General features: G+C 53.5%; 1 protein-coding gene across 3 annotated transcripts in view; it reads left to right on the top strand.

The window, feature by feature from the left end:
* Nucleotides 1-2,737: 2,737 nt before the first annotated feature.
* Nucleotides 2,738-22,004, top strand: part of EPHB2 (EPH receptor B2) — a 158,443-nt gene continuing 139,176 nt past the window's right edge. For 2 of the 3 annotated variants that reach the window (XM_087820170.1, XM_087820169.1), the window contains exon 1: nucleotides 2,757-2,828. In XM_087820170.1, coding sequence (XP_087676296.1) covers nucleotides 2,768-2,828 — 61 coding nt within the window. In that variant the 5' untranslated portion in view covers nucleotides 2,757-2,767. Of the gene's footprint in view, nucleotides 2,829-22,004 lie in introns of all 3 variants that reach the window. The other variant, XM_087820171.1, reaches the window with a different exon arrangement.

Here is a 22,004-nt window from a genome sequence, read left to right as displayed (position 1 = left end):
TTCAGGTAGCTCGCAGTCTGCGGGGGGGCCCGTAGAGATAAGATGCACATAGAAATAAACAATCTGAGACACCAGCAATGGATCATCCTTCAGGAAACAGATAATAAGTGCAAATGGTCTGAGAGGGGTGAGGCCAGTGTCAATTAAAGCTCTTGGTAGGGGGTAGGGTGGGGCCAAATCCAAGCCAGAGCGAAGAGGGCCACCAGGTGGAGTGCACAGCTGGGCCAAAGGCACAGAGACCAGAGAGGAGGGGTCTGGCAAGACTGCAAAACCCAGCCACCCTATAGGATCCTAAATGGGAAATAAAATAATGTTTACGGAGAAAAAGATGGGAGAGAAGGGGCTTTTATTTCACTATTATCACCATTTTTCTTTTTAGTCATTTAAAGGCCCTGGACTGATGTCTATTTAGCTGTATAATGCTGAGTGAGTGACTTCCCTCTTTAGGCCTCAGTTTAGTTATCTGTGAAATGGGGATGTGGGAATCGATGAAATGATTTCTGGAGTTCTGTTCATTCATGAAAGGCACAAGGGCGTCAGCACTGGTGTGAATTCCAGCTCTGACTTGCTGTGTGACCTTGGACAAATTACTTATCTGGTCCTCAGTTTCATCATCTGAAAAGGTCAGCACCTACCTCATAGGGTTGAAAGATTAAGGGGGGCAATGGAAAAAAACAACTTTATAATGGAAAAAAACTTTATAAGGAAAGTGGGGGTGGACAATGTATAACAAAGCTTAGCCAAGTGCCACATACCAGATCCTTAATGAATGCCACTGCTGTTCCTATTTTGAGTCAATGAGGGTGGTATCACTGCAGTGGTAGTGGTGGTGGGGGGGTGGTAATAAGGGCCTGAGGGATAGAACAGCAGAAGAGCTGAATCCACCTAGCACATAATAGGTGCTCAAGAAATATTTCTTGAATTGGGAAAGGGTTGGGCACCTAATGTTGGCACTGATGAGGTGTGATATCTTGGAGCCACTCTGCCCAGGAGAGGGAGTCTTGCCCCAGGGTGGGCCAAGCTCAGGGTCTCTCAAACCTTGGGTACCCTGGAAAGTCTGAGAAGCAGGAACTGAAAATAAAGGCAATCCCACCCCAGTGGATCTTGACCCTGGTCAAAGAGGAACCTGTAGGCTTAAGGGCAGAAATCCCCCCACATCACATTTTCCCTTTCTCCATTTACTTCACCTGCTCTGTCTCCTTCCCAGGCAGTCTCTCCCAGCCTTTGAGGTTCACTTTCTCCTGGTGGCCTTCCAGGATGACACCATTTCAGTTGGACTCTTGAAGCTTCAAAAGATGACCTAGTTTTCCAAACCTCAGATAGAGTCTCAAAAGTCTCAAACCCTTTTCTTCGTATGGACTGTAGGATAGGCCCTGAAGGAAGGGGATTGCAGGGATATTTTGATAGTTTGAGGGACAAAGGGACAGGAGAGGTCTGGGTGGCACAGACTGAATTTAAACTGTCTATACCTCCACTGGGCTCTTACACCCACTCCACAGAGTGGGAAGCTCCTGGTTAAGTCTTGTTTGTGAGGAGTGAGCCTCCCAAAGGCCAGGGGCCCTGCCTGGATGATTCCCAAAGGCCCTCTGCAGCCCGCCTACCATCCGGCCTCAGCAAAGCCTGTTAATGATGATGGTGATGAAGGCTGTCAGAGCAGGGCTGGGCCCACAGGGATGGAACAAGGGGTTGTGTCCTCCCTGAAGGGACAGCCATGCACAAAACCATGGCTACACAGGCAGGTCCATTCCATATGTGGCGGGGAGGGGGCTTCCCCAGATGCCCCCAATCGGCCTCCTTCACCCCCAAACTGCATGGGGAAAAGATGGACAGAGGAGAAATCCAATATACAGATAGAAGGGTCTGCAGGGAGGGGCTCCTGCTCTGGCTCGGAACAAGGCGGGGAGGGGAGGCCTGGGGTCTGCCTGCCAGGGCCGGGCCCACCCCTGCAGGAGTGACCCCCCACCCCCGCCCCCAGGCCCTCCTGTTAGGGCCAAGGCTCACTCTCGCAAGCGGAGGCCCCAGCCCAGTCCCAGCGCCTGGGAAAGCCGCCTGTTTTGTTCCCATCTCCACCACCCCCCCTTTTTCTCTCTCTCTCTCTTTTTTTCATTCATTGCAGTTCTGTCCCTTTCGGAGCCGCAAGGACCGGGCGGCAGGGCTGAGGCGAGGGGGTGGCACCCCCGGCCCTGACAGGTAGGGCCAGCGCCCGCTTTGGGGAGCCCTCCTTCCGCTCTCCCCCCGGGTCCCCTCTCCCTGCCCCTGTCAGCCGCGCCAGACGCTCTCCGGCTTTGCAGCATTCAATAAAAATTCAGAAACATTTGGGCTGAAATCGCTGCTTTATCTGGAGGAGCCACAGCGCCGGGAGAGACCACTGCTGCGCGGGGGGAGGCCGGCGTCTCCGCCGCCCGAGCGCGAAAGGTTTCCCCGCTCCAGCGCCCGCGCCGCCTGCGGGTGACCCGGCGGCCGTGGGGCCCCGGAGCTCGGGGGGCGCGCACGACCGGCTGGGGGCCGGGGCGCGCGTGGGGGCCGGCGGCCCGGCCGGGCTCCCCCCGTGCCCGCGGCTCAGGTGGGCTGTGCCCAACGCTGGCGGAGCCCGGGTCCCCGTTCTGCCCGGGCTGGATGGCTCATTCTGCTGGCTGCGCGGTGGCGGCGGCTGTGTGTGCGCCGCGCCTCGCCGCTCCCCCCGGCCCCCCGAGCCCGGGGCGCGCGCTCTCGCCCGGGCCGCCCGGGCCCCGCGGAGCCGCGGCCCGAGGCCCCGGGAAGCGCAGCCATGGCCCTGCGGAGGCTGGGGGCCGCGCTGCTGCTGCTGCCGCTGCTCGCCGCCGTGGAAGGTGAGCGGGCGGCGCGCGGGCGGTGGGCGATGGGGGTGGGGAGCGGCCGGGCACGGGCGGCCGCGGGCGCCCACCTCCGCCCGCGGCCCGCAAAGTTTGCCCCGGGGCTCGCGCCGGGCGCAGGTGGCCGCGGGGAGGTGTGTCCGGCGGCGCCGGGAGGCGCGGGCCCCCGGGCGCCCGGGGAGCGGCGGGCGCTGATTGACTGTGCCAGGAGGAGGCGAAGGGACCATCTTGCCGAGGCTTTGTAGCCAGCCGGGCGAGCGCCGCCCAGGGCCGGGGCTGCCCACGCGCGCTCGCCGCCCCCGGCCCGGGCACCCCCTTCGCGCCGGCCTGGCCTTGCTCGGCACGGGGCGGAGGGGCGCGGGCCCGGGGGCCCGACGCGCAGTCGGGGCTGGAAAGTTTGGCAGGGAGCAGGGGGGAGGCACCGCGCCTGGCCGGGGTGGGGGCTCCGGGTCCGCGCCCCCGGGATGGGGCCGGCGCCCCGAGGAGCGGGGACTGGCAGAGTGGAAGTGAGCGCGCCGGCCCCTCGCGTCCGTGCCTGCCCGTCGCCCGCGGCGTACAATGGGGTCCCCTCCCAGAGAGGGCTACGGGGGGATGGGTCCGTGGGCATCTCTGCGCGGCGCGGGGTCTCCGGGCACCCCTGCCGGCCACCGCCCCGCGGGCGGCAGAGCTCAGCGTGGCCGCTGGAGCCCCGGGAACTTTCCAGCTGCCGCCAGGGCCGGACCAGATGCTCTTGCCATGTGCTGGCCTTGGCCGGGGTCGCCGGGCCGTCTCCCCGTGGCACCGCCGACCCCCAAAGGGACAGGCGGGCTGCCAGGTCTCCCGAGCCAGCTTCCCCTGGAGGGAAAGTTAGTGGGGCCTGGGTGTGCCCACCAGAAATGGCCGAGCTCGTAGGGCTAGAAATGACTATGAGTAATGGTTTTCGTGTACAGCACTTTACAGTTTTCAACCCGCTTTACAGTTTCTGAAGTACTTTTCACTCTAGGCAGCTTTCTGTGGTTTACAACCGGCTGCACGTTGACACGGGACTTCACACTTACAAAGTGCTTTCCCACCCACAATTTTGTTAGATTTCTCAAAATAAGTCTTCCAGGGAAGCCAGGCGAGTATGATTCTCGCTGTCTTTTAATAGATGGGGAAACCAAGGCTCAGAAGTCAGTGGGTAATAAAAATAGAAGCCCAAGCTCTCTTCACTTGGCTGGATCTTCGTGTCCCTAACCCCCAACCCCCTTGGAGGATTCTGGCACCATGGGCTGAGGGGTGAAGCACATGTATACTTAGTCCGCTTTAGGGTAGCGTGAGGCTCCTTTCCCCTCTTGCAACTCAAAAACAAAACAAAACAAACCCCAAAACAAATCACCTAGGCCCGGGGGCTGCAGCCTGGGGAAATGGCACAAACGGGGATCATGATATAACTTTAATTTCTCTCTCAGCAGTGAGCACGTTAGTGACCATAGTTCAGGGGGTGAAGGGGTGACCCTGGGTGGCAGCCACAGTTTCTGGCACTGAAGCCACACTGCCCTCTGGCTCCTGGAGGTTTTGGAGGCTGCCTGCGGTTTCCCAGAGTTGGGCCACGGGGGCTTCGAGGGTGCCACGGGGCCCTGAGTGTGGAGGGCAGCCCTGGTCCTAGCTGTTGGCGGGAGCTCCCTGGAATATAGCTGAGGTACCACTTATTAAACTCTGGCTTTGGGGAAATGACTCATGGGTTGGCCCGCTATACATTGGGATGTTTACAGTATTATGGGGAGCTTGGCATAAATATTGCTATGTAGGTTGCAGTCAGCGGTGCTGGAGGGGAAGAAAATTGGCCCCTCTTTCATTGGAAGAAAAGGCTGGGCGTGTTTTTAATTACCGTGGGGTAGATGGAAGGACCACGTCTTTCCAGCCATGGTCTGGCAGGGGGTGGTTGGTATCTGGGAGGCTGTGGCCAGGCTGGGCCCTGGGCCCTGGACACAGGGCCGATCGGCTGCCAACGTACCAGGAGGGGATGGATGCTCAGGCTGCTACTTGGGGACAGAGTGGGAGGAGGGATGCAGTGGGCACCCCAACCCTCATTTCAGGTTCTTCCTTTGCCCCCTGGACACTAAGGAGCCTAGTCCATTAGGGGTTAACAGGAGCTGACCAAATGGATTCAGAGATGATATAAGGTGGAGGTCGGGGCCCTGCTTCTAAATTCCTATGGGATCCTGGGCCAGCTCCCTTCCCTACAGGGCCTCAGTTTCCCTGGGCGTAAGATGGTGTAGCCAGTCTCTTGGGATTCCATCACATGCACCCCACTTCCCCTCTCTGCGGCTCGGTTTCCTCATCTGTCAAATGAGGGTGATCGCGATGCCCATCCTGCCTGTCTCACAGGGGCGCTTGTAAGATGCAGACCAGGTATTGAGTGGGAAGAGAACACCTTGAAGAACTGCGTGCGGCCTGTGGCCGGTGGAAGACGGGGATGGACAGTGCTTCTTGTGGCACATCCCAAAAGACACCGGGGTCCTCCTGGGAGCAGCACAGTCTGTGGAAACAGGACTGAAGCTTGGGGTGGTGGGAGGGCAGCCCCTGGGGCTCCCAGTACCCAGAGACATGTGGCCACTACTCCTTTCCCTTCCTCCTCAGACCCTGTGGTAACAAGGTTGTCCTGAGCATGAAGGTCCCCGGAAACCCTTAGCCTTTGGAATGTGAGAGGAGCAAGGGTGTGTATGTGTTGGGGTGAAGGACTCTTGAGTTAGGATGGTAAGCTCTTAGTATCTCCCCAAAACCATGAGAGCCCCCATGGGAAACACAAGTTTAGAGCATCTAAAGTGGGGGCTCAGAGAGGGATGGAAGTGCCCGGGGACACAGTCAACTAGAGAAGAGGCCAGTGACAGACCAGCCACTAGATGGAATCCAGAGGTTGAAGTTTAGAGAAAACCTGGTCTCCTCTGTGTATTTGTTCATTTGATCTCCAAGTATTTCTGGAGCTTCCTCTCTGGCTGGTGAGGTGCTGAGCCCTGGGGCGGGCAGGGAGGTAGGGGAAAAGCTGATAGGGAAAACAGTTGGCAAGGTTTAATGTGATAAGCGTGTCCCAGGCTGCTGCCAGGAGGAAGTTGTGAGCCACCTGGGGCAGGCAGAGGCGGTTTGGGATGGAAGAGGGTTATTTTATGGCTTCATTCTTTGCCTCATTTTCTCACTGCCCATCCTCCCTGCAATGAAACTTTCTCAGCCACCTGTCACACTAATGAACTGTGTTCACAAAGTTAAGGAGGTTCACTTTGGGACTTGGAGAAGGAGGAGAATTTTCCCTAGAAAAAGAAACAGTTTGTGTAAAGACGTGAAGGCATGGTGATCGTATAGTTGGGTGTTTCTGAGGAAGACAGGTGTTGAGGGCAGCAGTGGGAGACAAGGGCAGGGCAGGTCCTGAAGGGCTAGGATGGAAGGCTAAGGAGTTTAAACTTGGTGCTGAGGGTAGTGGGGAGCCATTGAAGGTTCTTGAGTCATTGAGGACTTGGCCAGATTTGTGTATGGAAAGACCACTGACTTTCAGTGTGTGGAATGTTCAGATGAGCCAGACCTGCTCCTTCACTATCAAGAAGAGGCCAGCTTGTCTGTTCCTTGCTAGACTGTGAGCTCCCTGAGGAAGATCATCTGGCTCATGTTTGTGTCCACAGTTGTGGTAAAAAGAGCTCAGTTCAAATGCCACCTCCCCAGAGGCCTTCCCTGATTACTTCATCTGAAACAGACCCAGTTCTGCCACTTTCTATCCTGCCTACTTTGTTCTGCCTCGTAACACCCATCATCACCTGAAACGAATCAGAGATTTGTTAGTCTCCTTGTGTTGTGCCTGCCTCGCCCACGAGGCTGTACACTCCAGGAGGGGAAAGGTTTTTACCTGCTGTTTGTTATGGCTTTCCCAGTACCTAGAACTGTGCCCAGGCACAGGAACACCCCGTAACTGAATGACCAGTCAGCTGAGCAACATTGAATGAATGTATGTTGAGTGAATATAATATATCATGTCCTGCAGTAAGTATCAAGGGAATGATCCAGCGATGGGGGACAGGGTCCATCCTGCCGGGGTAATGAAGGAGGACTTCCTGGAAGAAGCCGAGGGGGTGGCTTGCAGGAAAGTGTTTGGGGATAATGGATAGGCCGGTTCAGCCAGAACTAGGATTCAAATAGACCAGCAGCAGCTATGTACACAAAGTCCCTTCCTTATGGAGGTTGAGGGAGCCTGCCTGCCCCCACCCCAACCCCAGCCCTCTGCTGGGCCCGCCTCTAAGACCCAGCGACCTTCAGTGGGATTAATTTGGAGTTGGTTTCCCTTTTATGTTTGTTTCTTCTGCTTCTCATTTTTAAAGGAGGCTGCTTTCATATATTCATCTGAACCAGGAAATCAGGGCTTAGATTTAAAACCCAAATGCTGTAGAATTTAAAGGCAGGTTGACTCATTCGTTCGTTCCTCCATCCAACCACATATTTTAAAAGAGTCACTGGGCACCTATTCCATGTCAAGTGCTGGGTGGGAGAAGGGATTCCAGCTTTGGTGGGGAACAGGCCAGCTGACCTCACAGACAGTGTGAGGTAGAAAAGGCACAGCCTTTGGGGGCAATCAGACCTGGGTTCAAATCCCAGCACTGATCGCTGTGTGCCCTGGACAAGGAGCTCAGAGTCCCTAGACTTTCATTTCCTCAGGGATTCCTGTGGATACCACATGAAGTATCAGGCACACGAGCTGGTACATTACATGCTGTTCTTGCCCCGTTGAGGTCCCTGCCCTCGGAGCACCCTGGCTGTGGTCAGTGATGGCTGTGTCCTAATATGACCTCCTTTACGGCATTTGGATTGTCCAGGCAGCAAATCAGCCCTTAATGTCATCCCTGGCACATTTGGCCCCCCTTCATCAAGGTTTTGCATTAGCCTCAGAGCCACGGTGGAAGCAGCTGTGCGGGACACCTCTGCCTGCCCAGAACTCACCTGTTAGTTTAGACCACAAGTCGGATGCATGCTCACAGAGAGGCCACTACAGGAAGGGGTAGATGGAGCTGGCTGATGACAGGAGGCCTGGGCTGGGCAAGGCAGGGGAGCTGGGCTCCCTCCGAGAGTGGAGGGGTGAGATCAGGATGGCCTCCTGGCAGAGGTGGGCCTGGCCTGCACCTCTGATCCTGCCCCATCTAGTGCCTGGCCTGCTTGCCTGACTTAGCTGGAGATTTGGTAGATCAGTAATGAGGCCAGGGTTGAAAGGTTTGGAGGGTTGGGGGGGGTTCTGTATTTTTAACACACTCCCCAGGTTTTTCCATTGGGTAGGCAAATTTACCCCCCAGTGGCCTAAGATAAAATACTGGACTCCTGGGAAAGAGAGAGAGAAACCTCAGCAGGAAACTGGGAAGGACTGAAATGAAGTGAATTCAATCAGTTAGCGCCCACTGGCCCGGGCTGCCTGCCGGCTGGTGTACACAAAAAGGTGTGGCTGGGGGAGGGCAGGGCGGGAAGAATGTTTGCACAGGAGTGAGGCGGCCGTTGATGGTGACAGCACCTGGAAGCTTCCTGAATGGGATCAGCTCAGTCTGATAAGGCTGCCTTGAAAACATTTTAGGGCCTTTTAAAGCAGCTGCCTTCTGAAGGGTGGAAGGGGGACACCTGTCTTCCTGGCGCCCCGTGTCACCTGAGGGGCTTGCCTAGGTCACCTGACCCTAGGCCTTGCTAGGTGGGCTTCCTGGAGCCATCCTTTGCCCTGCTGCAGCCCCTTAAGGGTGGAGGTGTCCTCGGGGAGGAGACTGTCTGCTCTGTGGCCTTGAACAAGTCATATGCTCTCTGAGCCTCAGTTTCCTCATCTGTAAACTGGAGATACTGCCTTTCAGAGGCTCATGGTGAGGATTAAAATGAGGTCCTGGATATTTAGTGGCCAACAGAACAGCCTGACCCATGGCTGTCCCCAGTATTTGTTAGTTGTCATTACGATGAAATGTCAGCACCCTCACTCCTTGTTTCTCTCTCTGAAATCCCACAGCGATGACCACTTTCCCACTTTTTCAATAAGCAGCATAGCCTGGGGGTTATAAAAAAAGGTGTTCGGAGTCAGACTCTTTTTTACTCTGTGTCCTCTGGCCAGTTTCCTGACCTCTCTGAGCCTTGGTTCGTAAGGCTCCATAATCGTTCCTTGCTTTTGAGATGGTCGTGAGGGATGAATATGTTAATCCACTACAGACTGGCTGAGTGCGTGCTTCGAGTGTGGCGAGCACGCGGTAAATATCAACTGTTGCCATTACTGCCTGAGACCAATGGGAAGGCAGATCCAGAGGGGGGGAACGTGGGTGCTGTTTCACTAGAGGGATTCTGTCTCCAGCTCCCCCCACCTCCTCTTTACTCAACTGCAGGAAAACCAAAGACACAGAGTTAAGTTCAGAGTCTATCTGACTGGTGGGTGATTGAGAAGCCCCTCTAGCCTGCCTCTCTGGGTTTCATCCAGGTTTTCCTCAAAGGCCCCATCCTCACCTCAGTTCGCCCTCCCTAATCCTAGGGTCCTCTATAGCTATGCTTCCTGCTTGGCCATATGCCTGCCAGTGCCAACTTCCATGCCATGTTGGTGATAACAGCCATCAATTCTTGGGCCAGACACTCTACTAAGGGCATCGAAGACATCTCGTGCAATTAATTGCCCCATCAGCCCCACCAGGTGATCTTATTATGTCCATTTTACAGATTAGGAAACCAAAGGTCTGAGAGTGAGTAGCCCAAGGATACATAACCAGGGAGGGGGAGGCAGGGATTTGAACCCAGGTCTGGGTGACTCCAAAGCTCACTCTCTTTATTGCCATTCAAGCCGCTTCTGGAATGTGCCTCCCGGCTCAGAGGAAGGGCTTGGCTCTGGCGAGGGTCTCCAAGGCAGCCGTCCAGCCTCTGACTCCATCAACATCCTGAGATAATGCAAGCGGGAGGGTTCTGGAACTCACAAACCTGCCATAAAAATGCAATCTCTGTCATAATGGTCAGAATAATGTTGTTCTAACTTAGACAAATCGAGTGTTAACTCATTTCATTGTAAGGGGCGCCTCCACAGAGAACTGAGGCTATGGAACAGTCACAGGACCATTTGTAGCTTGTACTTCCAAATCCATTAGCTCATTGGGTTTTCACTGCAACTCAGTAAGTGGGCAGGAGCCATGGGGCCCATTTTAGAGATGAGAAAACTGAGGCCTGGGGGAGAGCATGATTTGCCCAAGGTCAGTGGCCAGACCCAGCTTGAAGCCCAAGCCAGTCTCAATGGCCCAGAGATCATCAATCCAATTTGAATTCTTAGCCAACATTTAAAAATCAAGAGCTTTTACAAAGAAATTCTGTTTCTGGCTTCTCTGAAAAGTCAGACAATCTGGCTTCCCTGGGCCCACATTCCCACATGGCCACAGTTGGCTGGAGCTGAATAGTGGCTGGCTCTTCAGACAGCACATGTGAGCACTGGGGGTAATTCAGCACCAACTTGAGTCACACGTTGGTGTTACTTGTCTGGCCCCTGCAGGGTTTGAGCTTGCCTTCTAGATCCGTCCCTGTCTCTGTGTGACCTGGAGGAAATTGCTTCTCCTCCCTGGACCTCAGCTGCCTCTTCTCTGAAATGAGGGGGTGGGACTCAGTAGCTTTGGACCCCTCTTTCAGCTCCAGGATTTAGCACCCAGTGCTGGGCTTCAGCAGGGACGGGAGAGCTATAAAAAATACAGGGTTCTGTCCCCGGAAAGTATCAGTTATCTATTGCTGCGTAACAAGCCAACCCAAAATGTGTTGGCTTAAGACAGCAATGATTCAGGGGATTGGCTGGGTTCATTATCTGCTGCTCCAAGGTGTCAGCTGGGATCACCCATGAGGCTGCCCTCAGCTGGGTTGTGCTGCAAGGTCCGTCATGGCCTCACATTACAACTTTGAGGCCCCGGTGGGATGGCTGGCGGGCCGATCCCCTCCCTCACTCCTCAGGGTCCTTTACCTGTCAGTAGTCTAGACTGAGCTGTTTTCCATGACGGCTGGCTCCCAAGAGGGTAAAGCGGAAACTGCAAGACTTCTTGAGGCCTAGGCTATAATGTCACAAAACATCACCCCGGCAATCAGAGCACGTCACAAAGCCATCTCAGTTTTACCCCAGGCTTCCTCATGAGGTTCAGGGAGAGGGAAATGCACTGGGCTTGATTTTCTCTTCCATCATTAAAGGAAAGCCTCATTTCATGCTCAGCGGTTTAACACACAAAATTTGACTATGTATTGCCCAGAGTCTCAGGGTGATGCCCAGAACTGATTGTCCCTACCCAGCCCTTTCACCATTTGCACACATCTCCGTGTGCTGTGGGCCAACCTGTGGTGCAAACACAGATCTAGGACCTACCCACTCCCCTTCGTGGGAGGAGTGGCTTTGTGCTTAGTGATAGGAGGCATTGTTGGTGGCCATTACTTGGAGACATTCTGCCCAGGGAGTTTATGGTCTCATGGGGTGGGGGCTGCAGGAAGCCAGAAACCCCATTCCCTACCTTCTGTTCCCTCCCACCGCACCCCAGCATTGGCTTCCAGTGTTATCTGCTTCCTCCGAGAGGGCAGGTGCCCTCTATTTTACCTTATTCCATGCCTGGCACAAGGCCTGGCTCCTGATACGCACTAAATGGATGTTTGTGCAATAAAGGAACCTACAAATTAATGAAAAACGGCAGCCCAACCATAGATATTCGAGAACTGGCATGAGGCTCGAGGCCAGAGGAGGGGGCCCTGGGCTGGTAGGATTGCATTTGGAAGAGGGGGCAGGTCACATCACCCCTCTGGGCCTCAGTTTTCTCATCAGTAAATTGGGGGTCATGATTTCAGCCACCTCAGAAGGTTGTGCTAAGGAGCACCTGTCACTCAACTATAAGGAACCTGGAATGGTGACTGGGGTTTGCCATGCCCACCTTGGCCAGCGGCCATTTGTAGGAGTAAGAAAACATTGGAGGAAATTTAAGAAGTCTAAAGGCATTGACCAATTGCTGTCATATCTGACTTCGAACCACAGATTGGTTCAGAGCACATGGAAATTTGTGCAAATGGTGAAGGGGGCAGGTGGAGGACACTGAAGTCAGCGTCACCTTCAAAGACGTAGTGAATACGAGGGCAGTGCATAGTAAAATTTTATGTTAAACCACTGAGAAGAAATGGCGCTTCTCTTTGCCAACCCTAATACAGATAAGAAGTTAGGGGAGTCCTGGCCGAAGCTCCCAAACTCCCCAGCTGGCCTGGATTGTGAACGAGTGACAGAGCTGCACGTGTCCTGTCTGAAGAGGCAGGTGCCACCTGCTCCTGACCATGCTACCAGGCTGGGATCTGGGTTCAGTCTTGCCAGAGCTTCTGATCTGCAAAGTTCTGATATTTATGGAAAAAGTAGTTTTAAAATTTTTATTCAACTTACTCTAAAAGATAGTCTGGCCAAACCAAACCATGTTTGCCAGCTGGATTTGACTCCCTGGCTGGCAGCTTACAAGCTCGAGTGTAGGTGTTCGGGGGAGAGAGGTAGCAAAGGTATTGCTGTCTTCATTTTATGGATGGAGAAGTTGCCAGCTCAGAGAGATGAAGTGACTTGCCCAAGGTCACACAGCTGGTAGGCAGTGGAGGTGTTAGAAATGCCTCCTCACCTTGAATTGGAGAGTCTCTTTTCCTGTGACTTCCCTCCATGGTTTCTGTTTCCCACCTTCCAGAACAATCCAGGAACATAAGCTCCTTCTCGCCGGCATCTGCCACATTTGTGGGCAGAAAGCCTGTCTTCCTTCAGTTTCTCCTTTGAGGGCCGAGTTGGAGGGAGGGAAAGCGCAGGGTCCTAGAGCAGAACCACGCCAGGCTGCACCTCTGGCTCTGATGCTACACACAGCATGACCTTGGCCTTTTTAACTTAACTCTTTGAGCCTCAGTGTCTTCCACTGTATAATGGGATTAGGAAAGGCTTCCTGGAAGAGGTGACCTCTAAGATGAATGTTAAGGAATATCCAGGCGAAGAAGCCCCCAGGCCAGCATTCCAGGCAGCAGGAGAGCATCTGCAGAGACCCAAATGGGAGGCCTGTGAGTGTGCGGTGTATTTGGGGAGCTGGGAAGAGCCCTGTGTGGCTGAGAACAGGGCATGCCAAGCACTGGGGCGGGGTGCAAGCTGCCTGGCCCCAGCAGGGAGAGAGCGTGGGGTCAACATTCCCATTATGGCGACGACATATGTCCACAGCACCAACTTGTCACTTGGCCTGAGTCCATGGGAAGCCGGAAGGACAAAAAGCATCTGAAACGTGTAAGTGGGGAGAAAGCGGCTTAGCGCACAGTGGGATGCGTCCCGCCTGAATGGGGCTTCTCCGCCTCTCACGGGGAGGCAGAGCCTGGGAACAGCCTCGGCCAGAGCCCGTGGGGCCTTTCTGGAACCCACGAAAGGCTGTGGCCCAGGGAGTCTGTTCGAGTCAGGGCCCCGGCCTGTGTGTCCTCTTGCCTGGCCCCATCAGTGTCAGCTGTCACTCCCCAAGGCCTCAGATGGCAGCTCCTGTGGCTCTTGGGAGAACAGTCGAAAGGGCTCCTGAGCTGCCAACGAGGCCCTGATGCTGGGTGTCCCCGAGCCGGCCCGGAAGCCCGGCCATGCCAGCGAAGCTCAGGACTCCCTTCTGACTGGCCCCTTCTGGAGCTGAGAGGTTCCGATGGCCCCTTGGCTTGGGCCCAGGGACGTAGAAAAAGGGGGAGACACGGGAAAGATCCCAGACATTGGAGACAGGCGTCCTATTCAGATCCTGACCTCTCCACTGGCCAGCTGTGTCACCTGGGCCAAGTCCCTGCATCTTCTGCCTTGGTTTCTCATCTGCAAACTGAGCATAATATCACCTAAATTGTTTGGGGAATTAAGAGAGATGATGTATGAAAAGCAGGTATTTACCAAACCTCTCCTAGCCTTTCTCAGCTTTTCAATGAGGATCCTAATAGTAGTAACAACAGCAACTAGCATTTCCTGAGGGCTTGCTGGAGACCAGGCACTGCATTTAGGGGTTATATTACCTGCTTCCTCTAGGTTAAAAAATTAAGGCTTAGAGAAACAAAATAATTTGTCCACAATCATTCATCCAGTAATGGAGCCGGAATCCAAACTCAGGCAGCCTGACTTCAAAACAGATCAACAAAGAGCTGGTGTTTTTTCTTTTCATTCTTTTAAAAAATATTTCTAACCTACAGAAAGTCGCAAGTATAGTAAGATAAATACCCATATGTCCTTCACCTAGATTCAACAATTGTGAACATTGTTGCCACATTCATTCTCTTTGTATGCTGTGTGTGTGCATATATTTTTCTGAACCATTTGAACATAAGTGATAGACATGTTTACCGAGATCCATGTATGTCTCAGGCCCACTTTCTTAAGCACTATTTTACATCACTCTGCCTGGCACACAGTAGGACTTGAATATTGGCAGCAATTAGAAAGAATGACAGGTGTTGCCTACAGCCCGCCAAGCACTCCCCCATTACCTCATTCACTCCTCGCTGTGAGTGGCATTTTCGTTTGCAGAAAAGGGAGGAAAGACTCAGAGGTTAATTCACTTGCAGCAAAATATGAGCTTGGGATTCACACCTGTGTCCACTTGACAGCAAAGCTGTCCTACAAAACATTGGGGATCCACTTCTCTCCCCCTCCAGGTTACCCCTCTTGTATCCACCAGAGCACAACCCAGGGCGGCAGATGCAGCTTCACTCCCAGCTGCAGTTGGACATGGCCCTATCCCTATAAACTGAGGGGGAATCGTAGAGGCTGGTGGGCTTGGTGGTTGTGAGAACTCGGCCTTTGAACTTCTAGAATCCGCTATGCTGTTGTTTCCTGTTGCCCCTTGCCTGGATACCCTTCTCACTTTCTCTCTCTGGCTAATTCCTGCTGCTGCTTAGTAAGACCAAGCTTGAGCGTCTCCTCCTGTTTGAATCCTGCCCTGACCTCTCTCTCTGGTCCTACCACTGATGCAGGCAGTGTCGAACTTGCGGTCCTTGGTGGCCTCAGTGCTCTTGGTGGCACCTTGTATTTACTTCTTTTATATTGCCCAGGTTAGACCTACTGTGCACTGTGTCAACATGTCTGGTTTCCCCCCAACCATACTGGGTGACCCTCTACCATACCGATTGGATAGTGTACAGTTGGATAGGTGGGTAGTGGCTGAGTACTTGGATGATCTGAGTGATTGATAGTTGGCAGAAGGTTGCATGTTTTAGATAGTTGGGTGGATAAATGGATGGAAGAATGAACTTACAACAAAAATCAGAATACGTTTCTCTCCCTCAGATTCCTTTTGCTATCTAAACTGTCGTTAAGTTTCTGGACTTAGAAAGGGTTAGCAAGCAGCATACTCCCCAGGTTGGGAGAAACTTTCTGAGCCACTGACTGTGGATTTGCCAAAGTTTCTGTATGGGGGAGTTCTGGAGAAGTTGGCCCCAAAGTGAATTTCTGTAAAGTAAATCCTATTTTCCATTGACTTGGCTCACACTTCTGGAGATATGTTCCTGCTGTCAGGGGCTGGTGCTCTTGGAGGCTGGTGACAGGTGGGGGAAGAGCTGAAATTCCCCTGGGCATCAGCTGCCCTGAGCTTCCACCCACTCAACCTTGAGAGCAGGCTGATGCTGGCCAAACACGGGAGCTTAGAGCCAAGGGGAACAGATTTGGCATCTGGTCCCAGAAGCCTCAGCTGCCAGTGGGATGCTATGCTACTAGGCTTCTGGGTTAGCACGCTTTCTCCTCCAGATTTATCTGTTTCCATTCATTTGTCCATACACCCTTCCTTCCTTCCCATGATCCCACTCTCCTCCCTTCCATCCATCCACCCATTCATCCATCTGTCCATCCATTCTCCAGGATGCTGGGGGACATAGAGAGAAGTTAAACAATTGACATTCTTATGTGAAAATGTTATGCTCCAGTAGAGAGATAAGCAAGTTCTCTTTCCTCTTCCTCCCTTTCCATCTCCTTTCCCTTTTCTTTTCTCTTTCTTCCTCTTCTGTCTTCATCATCATCATCATCATCATCATGGCAATCTTCCACCGAGTTCCTATTAAGCGTAGGCACCATGCTAGCTGCCCGTGGTCACAGGGTTCCTGGGCAGTGGAGCTGGGATTGAGACCTGCTCTGTGTGACCCTGCTGGCTGCCCTCTTCTCCTCTTCTCTTCATTCCCCTTCCCTGGACCCTAGTTTTCCCATCTGGAAAGCTCCAGGGCTGGCCGCTGACCTTCTCAGGGTCCTTGCACATGGACGTCCCACAGCTAACGACTCTATAGATTGTCCTGCCGACTGTGACCAACCCCATTCCAAAGGGAAATTACCTGGGGGTTTCTTGGCACTCGCTTCCCCTCCTGGGACTGTAACACCTGCACCTTCATGGCCTCTCCGCCAGCTTCCCGAGGGGCCCCAAGTTGGCCTCCAGACGGGTCCGCCTGGATGGCAGTGCCCTGTGACTGTTGGGAGGGGCGCCCTCCCCGAGCCCTGATGGCGTCGGTGCCAAGGTGCGAGGATCCAGCTGCACGCGGCGGGCCGGGCCGGGCCGGCTCTGTCTCGAGCACGGCGCGGAGAAACAAACACAGCTGTGTTTATCCCAGAAATTACCCGTCCTGATAATCTGCTCACTCGGGGTAATGCCTCCCAGTTAGGATCACAGGGGGAGCCACACTGAGTTTCCTGGATTTCTGGGTGGATTTTAATTCTCTGCGACAACTGTGCTGTTGAGCAGACCTTGGCCAGCGAGTAGACCTCAGCCAGCAGGCACTTAGAGACCGTTGGAAATGCCGAGTTCTCCGAGTGGTGGGTGATCTCACCTGGGCATGAGATGCTGGAAGGAGGGGACCTTTTGCCTTGAAACCTCCAAATTGGGAGATTTGCGCCTGACACTCCCCAACCCTGGCCACACTGGGATACAGGGACGCGCACACCTATGTTAGGAGAACTTGACCTGGGATTGGATTTTGAACACAATCATGTTGTTTTTCTAAGACATTTTCATGATTTCCTATTGCTTTCACAATAAAGACTCACCCTTCCCATGACCCAAAGGCCCAGCTTGGTCTGGCTGCAGCTCATTCTGTGGCTCGTCTCCATCACTACTTGGTTTGGTAGCTCCAGCCACTCTGGCCTTTCAATCCCTCATGCTCCTTAGGCATCCTCCCACCACAGGGACTTTGCACAGGCTGGTCCTTCCTCGCTCATCACCCAGTTAACTCTTACCCATTCTCCAATTTTTCAGGGACATTTTCTCCGAGCTCCTGATAGCTCCACAGGCCAATCTTTTGAAGCATTTGCCAAAGTTGTAATTTGAAAATAATTAGTGTTTCCTCGATTGTCTCTCTCTCACCCCAAACTGTGAACTCCACAAGAGCAGAGACTGAACTTCTCTTGATTGAACTGCTCCATCACTCGATTCCCCGGGCCTAGCATAGTGCCGACCCATAGTAGGTGCTCAGTGGATATGTATACTGGTTGGGAGAAAAAAATGAATGAATGCGTGAATGGTTCTTGGGATAAGCAAAAGGAAGATATGCTTCTGTTTGTTCTTTTGGGTGACAGTTGGCAGAGTGCTGTGACATCCGTCATCTCCCTTTAATTGAAGAGACTGGTATTGAAGTCTGCAGGGGCTTGGCACAGGGCCAGGCCCCAGGGTGGGGGTGGGGGATCCGAAGTGAGTCAGGCGTCATGGGCCTTGCCTTCGGGAGCTCACACACTAGACGTGTTGCCTCCTGGGATTGCTCTTCTAGATGAATGGGTGAAGATTCTGACGCTCAGACAGGGGAGGTGGCTTGGTAGGGCCACATAGTGGCTAAGTGTGGATGGATGTACAGTCAGATCTGGGGAACATCTGTGGGTCCCTGGCCTGCAGCCTGGTGTCTTGATATCCAAGCCTCTTACCCATGCGCCTGTGGACAAGGTACAGTGGGCAACATGGACTGTCCTGCCCCGTGGAGCTTTCCTTCTAGTGGCAAAACTGAAAATACTGTCTAGTGAGCTGGTTAGGTGGTGATGGTGCCAAGAAGCAAACTGGAGCAGAGAAAGGGGGGCCAGGGGCCAGCTGGAGGAGAGCAGTCAGGATGAGCATTTCAGCAGAGGGGACATTTGAACAGAAGCCTGAATGAAACAGGGAGGGAGCCCTGGGGGAGGATGTTCCAGGCAGAGGTAACAGCCAGGGCAAAGGCCCTGAAGCAGGAATGCGAGCGAAAGGAGCAGGAGAGGGAGGGGAGAGTGGGAGATGACCTCGGGGAGGGGACCATGGCCAGGACTTGGCTTCTACCTTGAGTGAGATGGGAATGGTGAAAGGTTTTGGGGAGGCGACAGGATCTGACCTGTGTTTAGAAAGCGCCACTCTGACTGTTGTGGAGACATGGGTGAAGCAGGGGACAGGAAGGAGATGATGATGATGGGACTGGGGTGGCAGTGGGTGGGGGGCGTAGAGAGTGGGAGGGTGAGCGATGGTGGGGAACAGGCCTGTTGATAGATGGCCCTGGTTTTGCTCCCTGATCTCCTTCATTCGGTTGGAGGGTGAGGAATGGGGAGCATCTTGCATTTCTTCTCACCCTGACCCTTTACCCCTCCACCAGCCCCAGGAGGCTCTATTGGAGTTTGTGCTGTGGAAGCATCTATCTTTTTGTTTCTAACATAAATTAATAATTTATTAACTGCTCAATCTCCTGGCAGCTACGTTGGCAATGCCAGCATGTGCTAGACCGTTTGGGGGCTGGAGAGCAGAGGCGCAGGGAAGAGCCTGGTCTGGGTCCAGGTCCAAGTTGGTCGGGACTTGCTGGGTGACGTTGAACAAGTCTCCCTCCCTCTGTGGGCCCTGGTTCCTCTATCTGTAGAATGAGAAGATGAGACTTGGCCCCTTCTGCCCAGGCCTGCACAACCTCATGGCCAGCATCCTTGGACCCGCACACATTAAGTTCCTGCTGCATGCTGGGATCCTTAGAATAGTATGGAGACTTTTTGTCAGAGTCTCAATAAGAAGATTGGATTAAACAAAAGGTATGTGTTGGTCCCGAGATGATTAAATAAAGCTGGACCACAGTGCAGAGCAGCTGACCGAGGGGCTCTGGAACCCCACCAGCTGGGTTTGAGTCCTGGTGCCAGCTCTTACTAGGTGGGACCATGGACAAGTTGCTTCACCTCTTGGAGTCCCAGTTTCTTTATCGATAAAATGGGGATAATAATATGTGACACATAGTAAGTGCTTAATAAATGATCAACACCGTTGTATAGGAAGCAGGCCGCAGAAGCCAGAGCTGGGAGCACTGTGTCCAGCCTTTGCCCCTGACCCTCCTCCCCCACACTGGAATTTGCCTGATCCTTGGTTCAAGCAGTCCTAGGTTTCCCCCTTGGGTCTCATGCAGAGCCCAGCAGCAGTGGCCCCAGGAGACAGCGCCCTCTAGAGGAAAGGACTGTGCTTCAACACCAGATGGACCATTTTCAGTCTGTGTGACCTCAGACTGGGGACGCAGCCTCTCTGAGCCCTAGGGGTGATGAGCTTCCCCATTTGTGCAGAGGGGATAAGAAGCTCTGCCTCCCAGGGTTGCTGTGAGGATGAAATAACCATTTGGAAAGGGCTCAGAGGGTGGGGCTCAGCGAATTCTGGCTCCCTTCTGCCCAGATGTGTGGGCCAGCTGCCTCCCAGGAGTGGAAGCCAAGAGCTGCTGGGGCCTGGGAAAGGTGAGGGGGGCATGGAGAAGGTGGTGGGCAGGTGCCTGGAGGTGGAAGCAGGAGGATTCGGGGAAGGGCTCCGAAGCGCCAGGGAGGCAGAGGGTGGCTCTAACAGTTCTCTTTAATTTTTGAGAAAACCTTTCCCCATATTCATATAATTAAGATTATTTTTTAAATGCCGTGTTGAAACAAAAATAGTCCATTTTCGCATGACCTCATTTCATTCGACACCCCCAAAACGCACACGCACACACTCACACACAGGACTAGATTTAACGCTGCCTGTTGTGCCTCTGCTCGAGGGTTCTCTTCCATAGCAGGTAAATACTTAGGGATCCCCTTTATTTTCTGACTTGCAACTGGACGCCCTTTGGGGCCTTTAACAATAGCTGACACTACAGCTCTCTGCAGTGCACAAGGCGTGTTCACAGCACTACTTCAGTGGCTCCTGTGGTTCTACAGCGAGGGGGGGGTAGGTTGGGGGGGAGGGGTCACCATGATCCACCCCCTGGAGGAAGGAACCAGCAGCATCTGGCCCAGGACCTGGCACGTTACACTAGTGTCAGTTGAAGACAGAGGAATAATGAGGCCCATAATACAGATGAGGAAACTGAGGCTCAAAGATGTGAAAGGATTTGCCCAAACGGGTTTTTTCTCAGATTCAAACCCAAGACTATCCAAATCCTACGTGTCTCCTTCTCAGCTGCCTTCCTAGTCAGCCCCTTCAGATGGAAGACCAAGACCCAAAGGGGACAAAGGACTTGTGCAAGGTCACACGGTGATGAGTAATGATAGGATTACAAAAATTATTAGCACAGTGTAGACGTGACAAAGTGGGTTCACATTCATAGTAACCAGCACATGCTGCAGCCTTACCCTAGTTACATTGCCTTGCGAATCTATCGCTGTGAGGCAGGACTATTATCTCTCTTTTAGAGATAAGAAAACTGAATGTCTGAGAGGTTCGGGAACTTGCCCAAGGCCACACAGCCAACTAGTGGCAAGTCAGGATTTGAACCGTGATCTTCTAATGCCAAAGCCCAGGCTCATAGCTGTTGCATCAGGCTGGCTGGAGTTGGTGGGACAGAGCCAGGAGTTGAATCCAGGACTCCGACTTTTGGCCTCCTAGCTTCCAAAAACAAAAGCACAGGCAGGAAGCTGTCCTCATCTGGAGCTCCTGAGTGGGGAAGGATGGAGGGCTGCTCTGGGCCCCCAGTTGGAGACCAGCCTGGGGTGCAGGGGGCTCCGGAGCAGCCACGGCTGTGGCCTGGCCTGTAGGCAGCTGGCCCTGCTGGCTCTTTAGGATAAAGAGCCCCTCCCCTCACACACACACCCCGTACAGTTTACAGAGTCCGTTCACCTCCACTGTCTCGACTGAGCCTTGGAACACCCTTGTAAAGCAAGGCAGAGGTCCCCAGTCTTCAGATGGGGAAACTGAGGCTTGGAAATGTGTACACCTCCAAAGAGAGCTACAGGAATGTCACTACTCTTTGACTGTGGCTATGGTTCTTCTTTTGAGTCAAGAGAAGCTGACAAAAACTATGACCTCCCAGCAAAAGGAGACACAGACTTTTGTATATGATTTCAGGGGACTCACAAATAAAATGCTTGCGTTTTCTTGGTCTGTGCTGCCGATGATAATGATGACGGCATTGTTTTATTGAGCACCTACTTTGTGGCAGGCAGGGTTTGTTGCTTTACATACATGATTTCATTCAATCCTTACAGCAGTCCTGCACGGTGAAGAAAACCAGGCTCAGAGAGGTGAACACTCACTAAGCTGGCATAGCAGGGATTTGAGCCAGCTCTGCCCAGCTCTGGAGGTTGTGCTCTTTGGCCCCTATCCTGGGGAGGGGCACAGTGTTATGTCCTCCAGAGGCTGTGCTGAAGAACCAGGGGCTCTGAGGATGTTCAAAGTGCACTGTTAGTGTCTGACTTTGGAAAAGGAGAGCTGTGCTGACTTCCCCCGGGGCTTGAGCAGGGAGAGCAACCGACCAGGCTTGTCTCGCTCCCGGGGAACCCCCAGCACGGTGGCTCTCCTTCCGCTTCCCAGGAGCCTGATTTGAGGGCCAAGGAATTTGCCTAGGAAGTTCTGTATGACTGGAAAATCTGCAATTTAAGCTGGACTGTTTGGCTTAAATTATGGGAGTTTACCTTCCCCGAAATTGCCTCCCATCCCAGACAGCCTCATAATTCTTGTAGGATACTCAAAGCTCTTTGGAAATGAGTCTGCCCCTAGGGCTGGGGGTGGGGGTGGGGGTGGCGGGGGTTGATAAACCCAGAGCTGAACTTGGTCTGGGAGCATCGGGGGCCTGCAGGCTGCAATCTGGTATAGACCCCAGGAGGAGGCCTCTTCACAGTTTTGGCACAAGACCCAGACCTGGCCTCTGCCTGTTCGTCCCTCATTAGCAGCTTCAAGAGTCTTGTGTGGTGGTCAAGAGTGTGGGCTCTGAAGTCTGATGGACCTGAGTTCAAATCCTGCCTCAGCCATTTACATGCTCTATAGCCTTAAATAGGCCACTTTCCCTCTCTGAGCCTCAGTT

This window comes from Miniopterus natalensis, chromosome 9 (assembly GCF_054644295.1).
Source record: "Miniopterus natalensis isolate mMinNat1 chromosome 9, mMinNat1.hap1, whole genome shotgun sequence".
In the NCBI taxonomy this organism is placed as follows: Eukaryota; Metazoa; Chordata; class Mammalia; order Chiroptera; family Miniopteridae; genus Miniopterus; species Miniopterus natalensis.
This window is presented reverse-complemented; position numbering and strand designations above follow the sequence as displayed.